This window comes from Eremomyces bilateralis (genome assembly GCF_010015585.1).
Source record: "Eremomyces bilateralis CBS 781.70 unplaced genomic scaffold P152scaffold_7, whole genome shotgun sequence".
NCBI lineage: Eukaryota > Fungi > Ascomycota > Dothideomycetes > Eremomycetales > Eremomycetaceae > Eremomyces > Eremomyces bilateralis.
This window is the reverse complement of record NW_022985073.1, coordinates 775,497-788,172: the sequence shown is the minus strand read 5'-3', so window position 1 is coordinate 788,172 and position 12,676 is coordinate 775,497. Positions and strand designations below refer to the sequence as shown.

At 50.9% G+C, this 12,676-nt stretch overlaps 6 protein-coding genes across 6 annotated transcripts; 2 read left to right on the top strand and 4 right to left on the bottom strand.

Annotated features, from left to right (window-relative positions):
• Positions 1 to 251: 251 nt before the first annotated feature.
• Positions 252 to 1,270, top strand: P152DRAFT_481480 (enoyl-CoA hydratase; the record flags this gene model as incomplete). Its single annotated transcript, XM_033681822.1, has 2 exons — positions 252 to 619; positions 678 to 1,270. Exons 1-2 carry the CDS (start codon positions 370 to 372, stop codon positions 1,268 to 1,270), a joined length of 843 nt encoding a protein of 280 aa, XP_033535018.1. The 5' UTR covers positions 252 to 369.
• Positions 1,271 to 1,423: 153 nt separating this feature from the next.
• P152DRAFT_394903 (Rhodanese-like protein) lies at positions 1,424 to 1,876 on the bottom strand (the record flags this gene model as incomplete). Its single annotated transcript, XM_033676277.1, has 1 exon — positions 1,424 to 1,876. The coding sequence occupies one exon, from the start codon at positions 1,874 to 1,876 to the stop codon at positions 1,424 to 1,426; it is 453 nt and encodes a 150-aa protein (XP_033535017.1).
• Positions 1,877 to 2,773: 897 nt separating this feature from the next.
• On the bottom strand, positions 2,774 to 4,590 carry P152DRAFT_513620 (mandelate racemase muconate lactonizing enzyme family protein). Its single transcript, XM_033682809.1, has 4 exons — positions 4,387 to 4,590; positions 4,224 to 4,328; positions 3,570 to 4,169; positions 2,774 to 3,519 (listed from the first exon to the last, which is right to left on the bottom strand). The coding sequence occupies exons 1-4, from the start codon at positions 4,429 to 4,431 to the stop codon at positions 2,887 to 2,889; spliced, it is 1,383 nt and encodes a 460-aa protein (XP_033535016.1). The 5' UTR covers positions 4,432 to 4,590; the 3' UTR covers positions 2,774 to 2,886.
• A 545-nt stretch (positions 4,591 to 5,135) lies between these two features.
• On the bottom strand, positions 5,136 to 5,948 carry P152DRAFT_473113 (uncharacterized protein; the record flags this gene model as incomplete). Its single annotated transcript, XM_033681205.1, has 1 exon — positions 5,136 to 5,948. The coding sequence occupies one exon, from the start codon at positions 5,946 to 5,948 to the stop codon at positions 5,136 to 5,138; it is 813 nt and encodes a 270-aa protein (XP_033535015.1).
• A 2,457-nt stretch (positions 5,949 to 8,405) lies between these two features.
• Positions 8,406 to 10,315, top strand: P152DRAFT_394810 (acyl-CoA dehydrogenase/oxidase C-terminal; the record flags this gene model as incomplete). The annotated part of the gene is made up of 2 exons (XM_033676271.1): positions 8,406 to 8,511; positions 8,562 to 10,315. 2 exons carry the CDS (start codon positions 8,406 to 8,408, stop codon positions 10,313 to 10,315), a joined length of 1,860 nt encoding a protein of 619 aa, XP_033535014.1.
• Positions 10,316 to 10,655: 340 nt separating this feature from the next.
• Positions 10,656 to 12,448, bottom strand: P152DRAFT_506968 (FAD-binding domain-containing protein; the record flags this gene model as incomplete). Its single annotated transcript, XM_033682509.1, has 7 exons — positions 10,656 to 11,135; positions 11,184 to 11,237; positions 11,285 to 11,542; positions 11,595 to 11,638; positions 11,689 to 11,797; positions 11,844 to 11,920; positions 11,968 to 12,448. The coding sequence occupies 7 exons, from the start codon at positions 12,446 to 12,448 to the stop codon at positions 10,656 to 10,658; spliced, it is 1,503 nt and encodes a 500-aa protein (XP_033535013.1).
• Positions 12,449 to 12,676: the final 228 nt, after the last annotated feature.

Genomic DNA, 12,676 nt, shown 5'->3' with positions numbered 1-12,676 from the left:
ATAAGAAAAAAGGCTTGATCGAGTGATGGTGGCATGTTTCAATGTGGTAATCGCACAGAAGGTATACTGCGAGCCTCCGGCCTTGTACCCGTATATGAAGAAGATCATCAGAGGGATCATAGGTGCCTGAGCCTCGGATACGCGAATGACAACCATTCTGTGCAGGGACCAAACCTGGCCTACCCCACATCCCCGGATTTCGAAGAATCTAGGGCTAGGTATATATCCCCAGCCTAAGTTCCGAATCCAAGGTAGGCGACTCTACCATACTCTGTGCTTCTTCGATTCCTGGACATTGGGTAGGCCAGCAAAGGAGACTCGCTGCTATCTGCCTGTAAGGAGTCATCACTGACCATTGGATACCTGGCTATGGCTCCCATATCATTTGCACCGAAATTCTCCGCCCCGCCTCCGACTATCACAGTGGCGATACTTTCCTTCCCCGCCCCTAAAATCCTTCTTGTCACACTAAACCGACCAAAACAACTGAACTCTATCCCCAGCGCGGGTCACGTCGAGCTCAACAACGTCTGGCAGTGGCTCGACGAGGAACCAGAACTGAGCGTCGGCATCATCACAGGCGCCGGACGAGCTTTCTGTGCAGGCGCAGATCTCAAAGGTAATTGATCAACGCACGCCGTCTCCCGCTGCTCAGTTGCACGCCTCACACTGCACAGAGTGGAACAACCACAACGAAAAACGTACAACACGCCCCACTCCTCCTGCTGGCTTCGCCGGCCTTTCCCGGCGTAGTGGCCTAAAGCCCGTCATCGCCGCGGTCAACGGCCTCTGCTTCGGCGGCGGCACTGAGATGATCGTGAATTGCGACATGGTCGTCGCCAACCGAAACGCCTCGTTTGCGCTGCCGGAGGTTAAGCGCGGGGTGGTTCCATTCGCCGGCGCGCCGCCGCGGCTGATACGGACGGTGGGGAGGGTGCGGGCCATGGAGATGGCATTGACGGGCCGGACAGTGGGTGCGGAGGAGGCGAGGGAGTGGGGGTTAGTGAATCGGGTGGTGGACGAGGGGGCGGAGAAAGTGGTGGAGGCGGCAATAGAGTTGGCGACGATGGTGGCGGAGAATAGCCCGGATGCAGTGATCATCACGAGGGAGGGGGTGAAGATGGGGTGGGAGGGGTGTGGTGCGGAGGAGGGGACGCGGATCTGGCAGGAAGTATGGCAAGGACGGTTGGCTAAGGGGGAGAATATGCGGGAGGGTGTGAGGGCTTTCGTGGAGAAGAGGAAGCCGGTCTGGAAACCAGCCAAGTTGTAACGGAGAAATTGGTCGTAATATCGTATCATTTTAATACAGCTCGTCCGGTCGTAAAGATAGCGGAAAGTTGGCTAACTTTTCAACTGAATCCTACATTTTCCCCACGTCAGTAAACCGGACCTCATCAATCGCACAAGTGAAAATGTTGTTTGACTAACCTCCGAACGCCCAAATATCCTTCAGGTATCCCTCCGTCAACTTCTCATCGGTCCCATACGTCTCTTGCCACTTCGTGAACCCTCCATCAAGCACGACCACCTCTTGCACGTTCTTCTCCCCTCCAGCCTCTCCACTCAGCAACCTCTCCCTCTCCCTCAGATACTGCAAGGCAGCACTAGGGCCTCTCTGTTGACTCAAGGCGCAGTGAAACACCACCGTATCTTTATTTTTCAGCTCACGCACCAACTCCGGCATCTTCCAATCCAAGTTGGCGTATGGCACATTCTGGCACCCCAGGATGTGTCCGCCGATGTAGTCGCTATCGCGCACATCGATGACAGCGATGGAGCTTCCGGAGTCAGAGAGTGGCGCTTGAAGAGAGGAGAGGCGAGAGGCTAGGGTGCTGGGTGAGATGCGCTGGAGGGTGGAGATGGAGATGGTGGACATGTTGATGGTTGATGGGCTATCCATGCGGATCGCGCGCGTCGGAGGAACTGATGAGGTCGAGATCGGTGTTTGGGAGGACCGTGGTTTGGGGTAGGTTGAAGAATGGAGAAGGTATGCGTCCATATGCGTATGTTTGTGGGTTGTGTACTGGATTAGAAGTTATTTGGACTGCAAAGTGTAGAATATCAAACCTGACGGAAAATCATTCCCCACTGGTGTCAAAAGCCCCCCACGTCCACATCCCACTTCGTCAACAACCGTCAACAATCGCCTTCCATAATACTGACATTATCATTCCTGTACACAACAAAGTGTACATCGCCAGGAAACTCATAAATTCCTACGCTTCTTCAATTTGATATTATGGATATTTTAAGTTCTGTCGCTAAGTTAGCCCATTAACGTCCTGTTCCGAATCTTGCATTGCCTCATTGATTCTCGCGGCGCGTCGCGTCAATGAAAGGTATGGATGTTGAATCAGTCTTTGACGCGCAATACAACCACGTCTAGCGATATCTTTGCCTTATTTTTCCTCAGACTATCGGAGTCATGCTCTTCCCTTTTTATGCTTTCCTGGTGACTTTTATGATTCCTCCGGCCGAGTAATGAGAGGGTCCGTTTTTCTCTTGGAACCTTATCCCTGACGAAAGAGATGGTAGCCACTAGCCAGTACAATTTGTACGATATGACTGAATTCGTCCAGGCAGAAAGAGAGTTAAATATGCTACTATTCAAACTTGGGCTGCAACACTGCAACCGGCACGATTAGAATCGCATCGGAAGGGGATGGACATGTCCAAAGTCTCGCGACAACCGATGATGAAAACCACTAGTGAGCAGTATGGTACCCATACAGAAGCCTTCACTCCAGCCAGTCATTCAAAGGACGGTAATTGCGGCGACCACTTTATGATTTGCATTATATGTTCCTTATCATCTCTATGTATGACCCAATGATGTGGCCTTGGGCAGTAGAATCTACTCGCCGCCTCTCTTCGACTTTTTATCATTCAAACCCATTCAGAGTCAAGAATCTGTTTCGCCTCATCTGACCTCCACCAGCTCACACCATCCTTCCCTGGGAATTCATACTTCTTCGCACTTTCTTCCTTCATGTTCACGCTATACCCCGGCCGCGTTGGTGTAACCACATATCCATCCTCCACTTCCGCCGGCTCTTCGTAATGTTCATGTAAATGCTCGACGTACTCCAACAGCCTCTCCTCCGGCACCCGTGGCCCATCTCCATTCGGCGTCTGTTGACCCACCGCACCGAAAAGCACGTAATCAATGATGCTCATATGCTGCGTATACTCGGGCAGCCCAACACCGCCACTGTGCGGCACGCATTGAACGCCGAACTTCGCCGCCAGGAGGAAGACGCAAAGGACCTCGTTCAGGCCACCTAGACGGCATGCGTCTGGTTGTGCGACCGTGATGGCTCGAGCTTGTAGGAGCTGTTTGAAGATCACGCGGTTCTGCGCCATTTCGCCGGTAGCGACTCCGATCCCATAACCACTCAAAGCCCGCAGGACGGCGGCGTGGCCGAGAATGTCGTCTGGGGAGGTCGGTTCTTCGATGAACCAAGGCTTGAAAGGGACAAGCTGGGTCATATGCTCGATTGCTTGCGGGACAGACCAGATCTAGGAGCCAAATTAGACAGAATTCTAGACGAGGCGCGAAGGGGGGTTACTTGATTTGCGTCCACCATCAATACCGCGTCATCCCCGATGATCTCCCTTGCAATCTTTAACCTCTCTATGTCCTCCTCGACCGACGCTCCAACTTTCAACTTAAAGTGCTGGAATCCTTCGTTTTTCGATTGTAGGAGCAACTCTCTCATTTTCTCTTTACTATAGCCTAGCCAGCCCGCGCTTGTCGTATAGCACCGAACGGCGCGATTTTGCCTCACCTTCTCCAGCCGCTCCGCCTTCCCAACTTCCGCTTTCCTCAAAAACTCCACCGCCTCCTGCGGCGTGATCGCATCTTCCACGTACCGAAAGTCGATACATCGCACCACTTCCTCGGGCGCCATGTCCGCCACGAGCTGCCAGATCGGCTTGCCCTCGACCCGAGCCCAGAGATCCCAGAGCGCATTCACGACGGCACCAAGTGCCAGGTGGGAGACACCCTTCTCCGGCCCAATCCATCGGATTTGCGAGTCGGAGGTGAGGGTACGCCAGGTGGCGCCCATGTTGGATGTGAAGGAAGAAAGCGGCTTGCTGACAAGATGTTTCGCGATATATGGGATGCATGCCGCGACGATGTCGTTGCCTCTGCCAATTGTGAATGTCTAGTGGTGTTAACAGCATTGCGAGACGTTGCCGTATGGAGCGGTTGGCATTACCATCCCGTGGCCAACATGTTCGCTGTCAGTGTATAGTAGGCAGTATGCGGCACTGTAGTCCCCAGCTGTGTTCATGGCATCGGAACCGGTCTTGTCGAGAGATGTCTGATTTGGGTCAGCCAGTGGACGAACCCCTGATATATGCAAAAGCGCAACTACGAACCGGAAACCTGACATCTCTCGTTTCAAACCTCGTGATGGTGACCATTTTGTGAGCGGTATCTTAGGAGCTTGATATACAATGGTCCAAGGGAGCGAATAGACCAAAATATGCCCAATGTTGCGAATCACGACTTAGAATCTACTCCAAATACATAAAATCGGGCTTGGCAATATTTCATTGGACTTTTCACCAAGGAAGTTGGCTAATCGCACCCATTTAAAACGACCGATGTCCCTTTCTCTTAGAGCTTTTCCCACCCGCATCGTGATACAGGGCCGAACGAAGCAATTGATTGGTGGATAAATGGGTTGAGCTAGTCAAATTGTGGACTGTGGAGGGGAACATTGTACTGAAGTAAGAGGGAGTTCTGCCGAAGACTCCGTGTCTTGTATGTATGCACTGCTCGCTTGTGGAATAACTACTTTTATTTTAAGGAAACTTCGAGAACTTTAACTCCACTGAAAAGGAAGTTCATTACTCGGCTGAATAGCACAATGACGGTCTAAGGCTCCTCTATTAAACTTTCTACTAGACGACAGCTAGAAAGCTCATAAGCTACATCTTCATTGAGAAACTGAATCGTAATGCGCAAGCGGTGTTTCCTCCTTGATATCCAGCGGAACATGATGGAAAAACAAACAATTACTCAACAATTTAATAACTTGCGTGTATCCGGCGTAAATGTGCTAGAGATCGTAGACAAGATTAGGAACATTAATCGAAGAACCACTGCAGCGCCTTACTTGAGTTCATGCTAGGCGTCCAGCGACAAACTCCTCAAAATCCACATCTAGTTCCGAAAGCATCTGTTCTACATCAACTTCGTCACCTTCCCCTTCCTCGTTGATATCGCTTCCATTAATTTCTCTTGGGAGATCCTCGAGTTCCCGCCCGGGAAGTACACGGGTGTGCGCCAAGAACTCCCCCCAACCATATGAAATGATATTCTCAAAGTCCAATGTGATAGCACTAGGGTGATCGCGAATGGCCTCGAATACGTATCCCCAATCGCTACCCGGGGAATTCCAGAAACTGACACCGCTGAAGTCAATGCATTCCAACCCTTCCATACTGAGAAACCAGCTGCGAACATGTTTGGGATCCAAGTGCGCTGCATATACGAGGCTGAGGTGTTTGAGTTTGGGAAGCGGAGCAGCGTCGGAGGTGGGAACCTCGTAGATACAATCAAGCTTCAAACTTTTCAAGCTGTCTAGGTCTTTCGCTAGAATGTGGGTGACCAGGTCAGCAGTTGCTAATTCGGGACTGTTATCATGGCCATCTTCATCCACGTCGTCGTACTCGAGTGCAAGCTTCTCGACGCGACTTAGATCCAGAAGCTCCCAGTTTGGAATGTGTGAGACTTCGAGGCTAGTCGAATTCAGGGGACCATTGACAGATAGCGATGTTGGTCGAATACCGGCACCAATGGCAGTGAAAATCAAGGGTACAATAGCACACTTGAGATGATCTTGACGTATTTCCGGGAAATTATCCCATGCAAATGGTTCCATCCAGATGCTGTCGATCTCGATTGTGCCCACGTTGGGGCAATGCTTCAGCATTTCAGTCCACGCTGCGGGTATACTACCGTCCTGGGCAATCTGTTGGTTCTCCTCTGCAAATACTCGATATTGGTCGAAACGTTCTCTGATTTCGTTGACCTCTGGTACAACAACAGCCTTATTGTAGATCCGGCTCTTGAGCAGTTCGTACTCGAGTGATTTAAACGTCTCGAACTCAATATTAGGCGAAGTTCGCCAAGGCAACTCAAACGTGATTTCTCGCACATAACGGCCAAAATATTCGAAATCACGGTTCTTAAGAGACCTTTGCGCCGACCAAGGTTCATAACGTCCGCAACAAGTTTACACTTCTTGAAAATGCGCTTATTGAGTGAATGTATATTCACGAAACGGCTGTTCACAAGACGAATGGCCGGCAAATATTCAGTTGATAGAGATCTGTCCCTAAAATGATATTAGCCTGGATGGGTTGAGGCAGAGTCGACATACTCAAAGATACAGATCAGAACATCGTCCGGCAGGTTGGTCAACAACACTTTCCGGCGGGCTTTTAATATCTAAAGCCTGCTAGTGCCTAGCAAGATTATAAATTAATATACCGTGGCAGGACCTAAACCTAGGGGCGCGCAAGAATAGTGGTAGCGATACTTAATGAAAAGACGATCAGCTTCGAACAGAGCGCTGACAATAGACTTCGAAGTCGTTGAATTGGCCAGGGGGCGCACGTGACCCCGAATCCTTGAATAGTTGAATTCCACTGTCGTCCCAAATCCCATTTGACGTTTGTTTATCGACATTCCTGTCATGGAGGTCGTGTTACGATGTTGACACAGTTGTCAAGAAACAATAGCTTCAGTGTTTACCAAATCGCAAAACAAATTTCCTATTATACAACGTTGTAGACATTGTTGGGTGCTGATACCTCATATAGTCACATCATACATGTAGGAGAACGATCCGCTTACACATTCCCATACATCAGCTGTATCGAAAAGAACAGAAAGTCTCCTTCCAGACTTGATCTCTTCTGATTCGCTGCTTTCCTTCCGTGTTTGCTAGAAGGTGTTGGCTGTCTTCGAACGGGAAAGGGCAATCGATGGAACAAACCAGGCTGAGACGTTTAGACGCCCTGAAATCAAGCTGCTACTCTTCACCAACAACACCCAGGACGGTATACTGGTCGTCGGCTGTCGATATTACGCAGTACAATACCACAAAGGACATGCAAGCGCCCGTGGCTCTCGTGCTTTTCCTGCATCGAACCATCTCGGGTTGAAGCATTTGTCTCACCACGATTTCGATATATACCAGAGAAACCAAGGTAGGTTGAGCACCTCCTCTCTTCTCCCCTCATCACCTATTCTATGGATCATACTACTGAGCATGGGATTGCACGGGATGCTCACTCATCATATGGATCATCTGCTAGGTGTCTTCCCTCGTCGCAAATATTCTTGATGTGTCACCATTATCACAAATCAGCCCGAACCGAAGCCACTCTCATTCATTTATCTAACCCCTTTCCTCCTGACGAACTCGGTATTGACTCAAATTGACTCCCACAGCATCTTCCTATTTCGAATCCCTGTCGAGGAAGCTACCGGATCAGCAGCTCCTAGCGTACCCCCATCGAACGTCCGAACCTCATCATGTGCCAACAACGGGAATTGGCCTACCTCTGCGGCCATGCTACCGACGACATCAAGCCGCTTTTCTGTCCTCTTGCAGTCGCAAACGCCGGGATGCCATGCAATCCAATGGACACGATGCGGCGGTTTGCGCAGACGAACTGCCCCACCTGCGAGCAAGCAGCAAACAAGTCATCACAAGGACGTACCCCTTTCGGGGGGCGATCGAAGCAGCCCAGTACGGTTGTGATGGGTGGAGAAAGAGGTGTTGACCCAATGGACTGTAATTGACTGAACGACCCGATGAACACTAGATAGACGCTCTCGGCGTCGAAAATGTGTTATGATGTGTTTTACGAGAACAGGTTTTTGGCGTTCGGGGATGGATTCGGATGTACCCTCGAGGAAGTACATGATAGTGGCATTATGGATACTGAACGAGATGGCAAATCTGAAAGAAGACACGCCCTTCCCTCATATTTCTTTGGACCTTTGAGAGAACAGAGGGATGACAGCGGGCCAATTATGGTGGGGATTTGACAGACTACACGCCGCCGTCAACTTATAGATAGACCTTCAGCAGTCCTTGTTGCATTCTCCACGATGATTACTATTGTTTTTTTAACTCTAAAATTAACTTAGTTACCTTCCTGTTGTGCTCGTTCTCCCGTCATATGACTGTTGTGCTACTGGCGAGATATTCTAGCCAATGGGCGTAGACCTCAGGCGTCATCTTACCCCATCTTTAAGCGCGTTCCAGAGCTCTGCTGATCTTCAGATGTCTGCCCGCCATGTGGACTGCTATATCTATCCCTTGCAACCCCCTCGTTTGCTAGAACGATACGAACATGCGTTCCGACGGAGAGACATGGCGGTTCCACGACCATCTAGCGGAACGGAAGGCTTCTTCCAGACAGCACCGAAGTTGGGGAATCAGTTGACGGAGGACTTCTTCTTGAACAGAATTTACAACTGTAAGTGTTGTCTCTTGTCCTACTGGATGCGCTACTAACGGTTTTGCAAGTATACATCCCAAAACCAATACAAACTGCCATCGAACCCGACTTATCCGCGTTTGGCGCCTACGTCGTCTCACCCGATGTCTTCTCGCTAGTCGCAGATGCGGAGCGGAACCCACCAACCGTATCGACTCATAGTCTCTTCGGCGTTCCACGAACCACCCTAGATACCAGTCGAGGATGGCAAGAGCTCCAGAAAATCGGCATAAAGCATGGAATCCTCGCAATCGCATACGAAGAGGCGCAAGGACACCATAGCCGGATGTATCAGTTCGTGAAGTATCATCTATGGACCGGGAGCAACGCATGCGTCACATGTCCCACAGCAATGGCCGATGGAGCTGCAAGACTCCTGAGCAACCACCTTGCCAAAGGCGGATTATCACTAGAGCAAGAGCAGGTATTCCGCGCGGCCTACCAGCACCTTACGAGCCGCGACCCAGAAAATGGATGGACAAGTGGACAATGGATGACGGAACGGTCCGGCGGAAGCGATGTCCGAGGCACCGAGACAGTCGCAACCTACGCGCCACAGCCAGCGAGCTCCTCATTCACCGATGCGCATGGCTCTCCTCTCGGACCCTACACCGTCTCCGGCTTCAAATGGTTCAGCAGTGCCACCGACTCCCAAATGGCCGTCCTCCTCGCCAAGACCCCCGCCGGCATCTCCGCCTTCTACGCCCCGATGCGCCGCGCTAGCACCTCACCATCGAACCCGCTCCCGTCCGAACTCAACGGCATCGCCATCCAGCGCCTCAAGCCAAAGCTCGGCACCCGGGCCGTCCCAACTGCCGAGCTGGTGCTGAACGATACGCGAGCGTGGATGGTCGGGCAGGATGGCCATGGGGTGCGGGAGATTGCGTCGGTGCTGAACATCACGCGGTTGTATACAGGGATCACGGCGTTGTCATACTGGGGTCGTGGACTTGCGATCGCGCGGGCGTATGCACGTGTGAGGAAGGTGGATGGTGGAGTACTGCTGACTGATGTGCCGTCACATCTGCGCACCTTGGCGAGAATCACCGTGTCGTATTCTGCAATGATGCACTTGGGGTACTTTGTCGTGGCCTTGATGGGCATCGTGGAGAACCCGGGGGCATATGAGAAGAGCGGAGAAGCGATGCAGACAGCCCCGGTTCAGGATGTTAAAGAGGCGACGGCTCTGCTACGTTTGCTGTTGCCGGTGATGAAAGGGCAGTGCTCCAAATTGTCAATTGGCGCGTTGCAGGAGTGCATGGAGGCCCTCGGTGGCGTTGGCTACCTGGAGGATGAACAGGAGTTCAACGTTTCGAGAATCTATCGAGATGCCAGCGTGAATAGCATCTGGGAAGGTACGACGGATATTATGGGCACCGATGTGGCTCGTGTGATGAAGGGGAAAGGAGGGGTCCCTATTCTAAAAGCATTAGGAGGATGGGTTGCCCGGAATACGAACACCTGGACCGAAGAATGGGGGAGCGCTGCTGAGCTCGTGATGCAAGAGTTCAAGAGGCTGGAAGAGGTGTGGATTGGACTACAGACCGAGGAGCTGCGATTCCGCGGAAGAGAACTGCTTAACTCCCTCTCTTGGATTGTGTCAACAGTTTGCCTTGTCGGAGACGCGCAAAGGGACAACCATCCTGTCATGGTCGAGGTTTCAAAGAGGTGGATCGGCGAAAAGCAACCAAAAGCCTCGATTGAAACGGAAAACTGGAGGAGCATATCAGTGTTGGATAAACTGGTTGTCTTTGGTGCCGACTCAACTAGCTCCAAGCTATGAGACAACCTCACCCTCCCATCCTAGGCTGGATATGACGCTTTTGAGCCCTGTCTATAGGATCCATTGGGCTTCGTCTTGTCAGGGGTTGGTCAAATTCTGGTGCTCTAGGGTTTTCCGGGACATAAATTGTACTATCATAACAAGATCGATCAAATTTAACAAAGATTATATGCTGACATCGATAGTGTGCTACATGTAAACTTCTCTATGGGAGTTAATGGCGAGAATAATATAAACAGTCAGTCCCCGGCGACGAATTATATTATGGAATGTCCGCTATCGCCTCGAGTCCCTAGAAGCCTTGGTTTGGGCCAGGTCTGAGAACAGCCTTCGGTTGCAACTAAACGTTGAACCCGCCTGCGCGTTTGGAAAAGAAGCCAGTAGGATCCATTTCCTTCTGCAGGGCCCTGAACTTTTCGACGTCCTTATATGATCCAAAGACATCCTGGCTGAAGGCCGCGTCATTCATGAACAGCGGCAAGTACTGTTCACTCTCAGGAGTTGTTACTTGCGGGATCTGTTCCTCGATCCAGTCGGTGAGCTGCTTTGACAGATCCCAGATGGTATTATCGTCATCGGCGGATGACCATTGTCCCGTGATCTCAAGGACGAAGCGATCTTTGTCATTTGCTGTTAAGCCCATCGAGTTACTGCCACGGGAGGCGCTGTTCTTGGCCAGGATGGCCGGGAATGGCTGGAATGCGATAACTACGATCGAGCCAGGGTGAGATTGAGCATAGTCCTTGAAGATGGTCTCCCATTGGGCCTCAATTTCTCGGTAGAACTGAGGTCTGGAAGGGATGCGAGGGAGAGTGATGCTCTGGGACACTGGTCAGCTTCTTCTTTCCTCTCGATGGATGTTTCTTACGCGGAAAGACGCTCTGTTCGAGAGGCTATCTGCTCCCATCGAGTTTTTCGTGAGCTGCGTTGGTCAGCGATATCTTCTGAATTGGCACCAGTGCCACTCACGAGTTCGGGGTATGTATATGTCCCAGTCATATCCAAGAGGTCGCTGATATCTTCGAACTTTCCAAAGGCACCCTTTGGAGCCTCGGGGGCGTCATAGAAGAAGAATATCATATAGATTGCAACTCCACTAACGAGTTTGTTAGAGTTGACAATGACTGCGGCCTTCGGATCCTTGTTGTTATTGCCGATGAAATCATGCAGGGCTGCGAAGACTTCCTGCTCGGCCCAGCCAGCATATATCCGTATACCTCCCCAGACCTTATCTTCGTTAGTACCATTATTCTTTCCTGATTATTGTGCTATTACTGACCTTTCCGATGGGATGGGCCTCAATGGAAAACTTGGTGGTAACACCTAGCTCCTGTTAGAGAAGGATCATCACTTGGGCGGTGTCTGGGAATTACCATATTGATTGCCACCACCACGCAACGCCACAGCAAGGTCTGGCTGGGTCTTCGCATCAACGTTGATAACTGAGCCATTCGCTGTGACCAGCTCCCATCCGACGATAGACTAGAATTCTTAGCAAGCTTTTTCGGTTGGCTCGAGCCATACATACATCTGCAGCCATTCCGTATTGCGCCGACAAGAAGGAAAGTCCTCCTCCAGCCAAATACCCACCAATTCCCACAACATCTGGAATGGAGTCAGACAAGGCATGTACAATACGGAAGCATTCTTACCTAGACGGCCCCCGACCGCAGTAACGCCGAACTTTTCCAATGGGCCAACGACATCCGCCCACTGCCCTCCAGGCTTGACTTGAGCTAGGTTAGTAGCTTTATCATACGTCGTTCCCTTGATCTTGCTCAGTGCAATCAGAACGCCATCTTGGCTACTAGAATGTCCAGGATTCGGGTCGTGTCCACCACTCTTGACACTAAAGTTCACATCCGTAAATTCCCCGAGAACCTGGAAAGCTTTACCAACTTCCTGGGGAGTGGTCGGCTTCAGGATACAGGCCGGCTTCAGGTCTGAAAGTCCGGCGTTCCAGTAATCTTCGTTCTCCTCCTTGTATCCTGATGACCCGGGACTGAAGAGCTTGCCTGGGATAGCTTTGCTGATGGCATTGCATGCGTTCACCGTTGACTGCGTCGGAGCTTGCAAAGATTTGGCCGAAAACAAAGCCAGAACGAGCGCCAAAGAGGCCTTGGAAAGAGCCATTGTTAACGAAAGTCAAGATAGCCAGCAGTTGAACTGGATAACATCAACCGAACAGTGAAGCGGACGGGCATTTCGATAGACTTATATGGAGACAAGATCGAGCCTCGAGATAATTGCATCCGAACTCACTCCCGGATATGTAGTAGTAGCGTATTTTCACATGGATTAACCCCTACAAAATGATGCTCGGTGATATATACCGAATATGAAGTAATGCTAGAGCGCGAC

Coding starts and splice junctions, on each gene's coding strand:
- P152DRAFT_513620 (XM_033682809.1), bottom strand. CDS start 4,431: ATGGTCACCATCACGAGGTTTGAAACGAGAGATGTCAGGTTTCCG. Junction 4,329..4,386: donor CGAGAGATGTCAGGTTTCCG/GTTCGTAGTTGC, acceptor GACCCAAATCAG/ACATCTCTCGACAAGACCGG. Junction 3,520..3,569: donor TGATGGTGGACGCAAATCAA/GTAACCCCCCTT, acceptor TTTGGCTCCTAG/ATCTGGTCTGTCCCGCAAGC.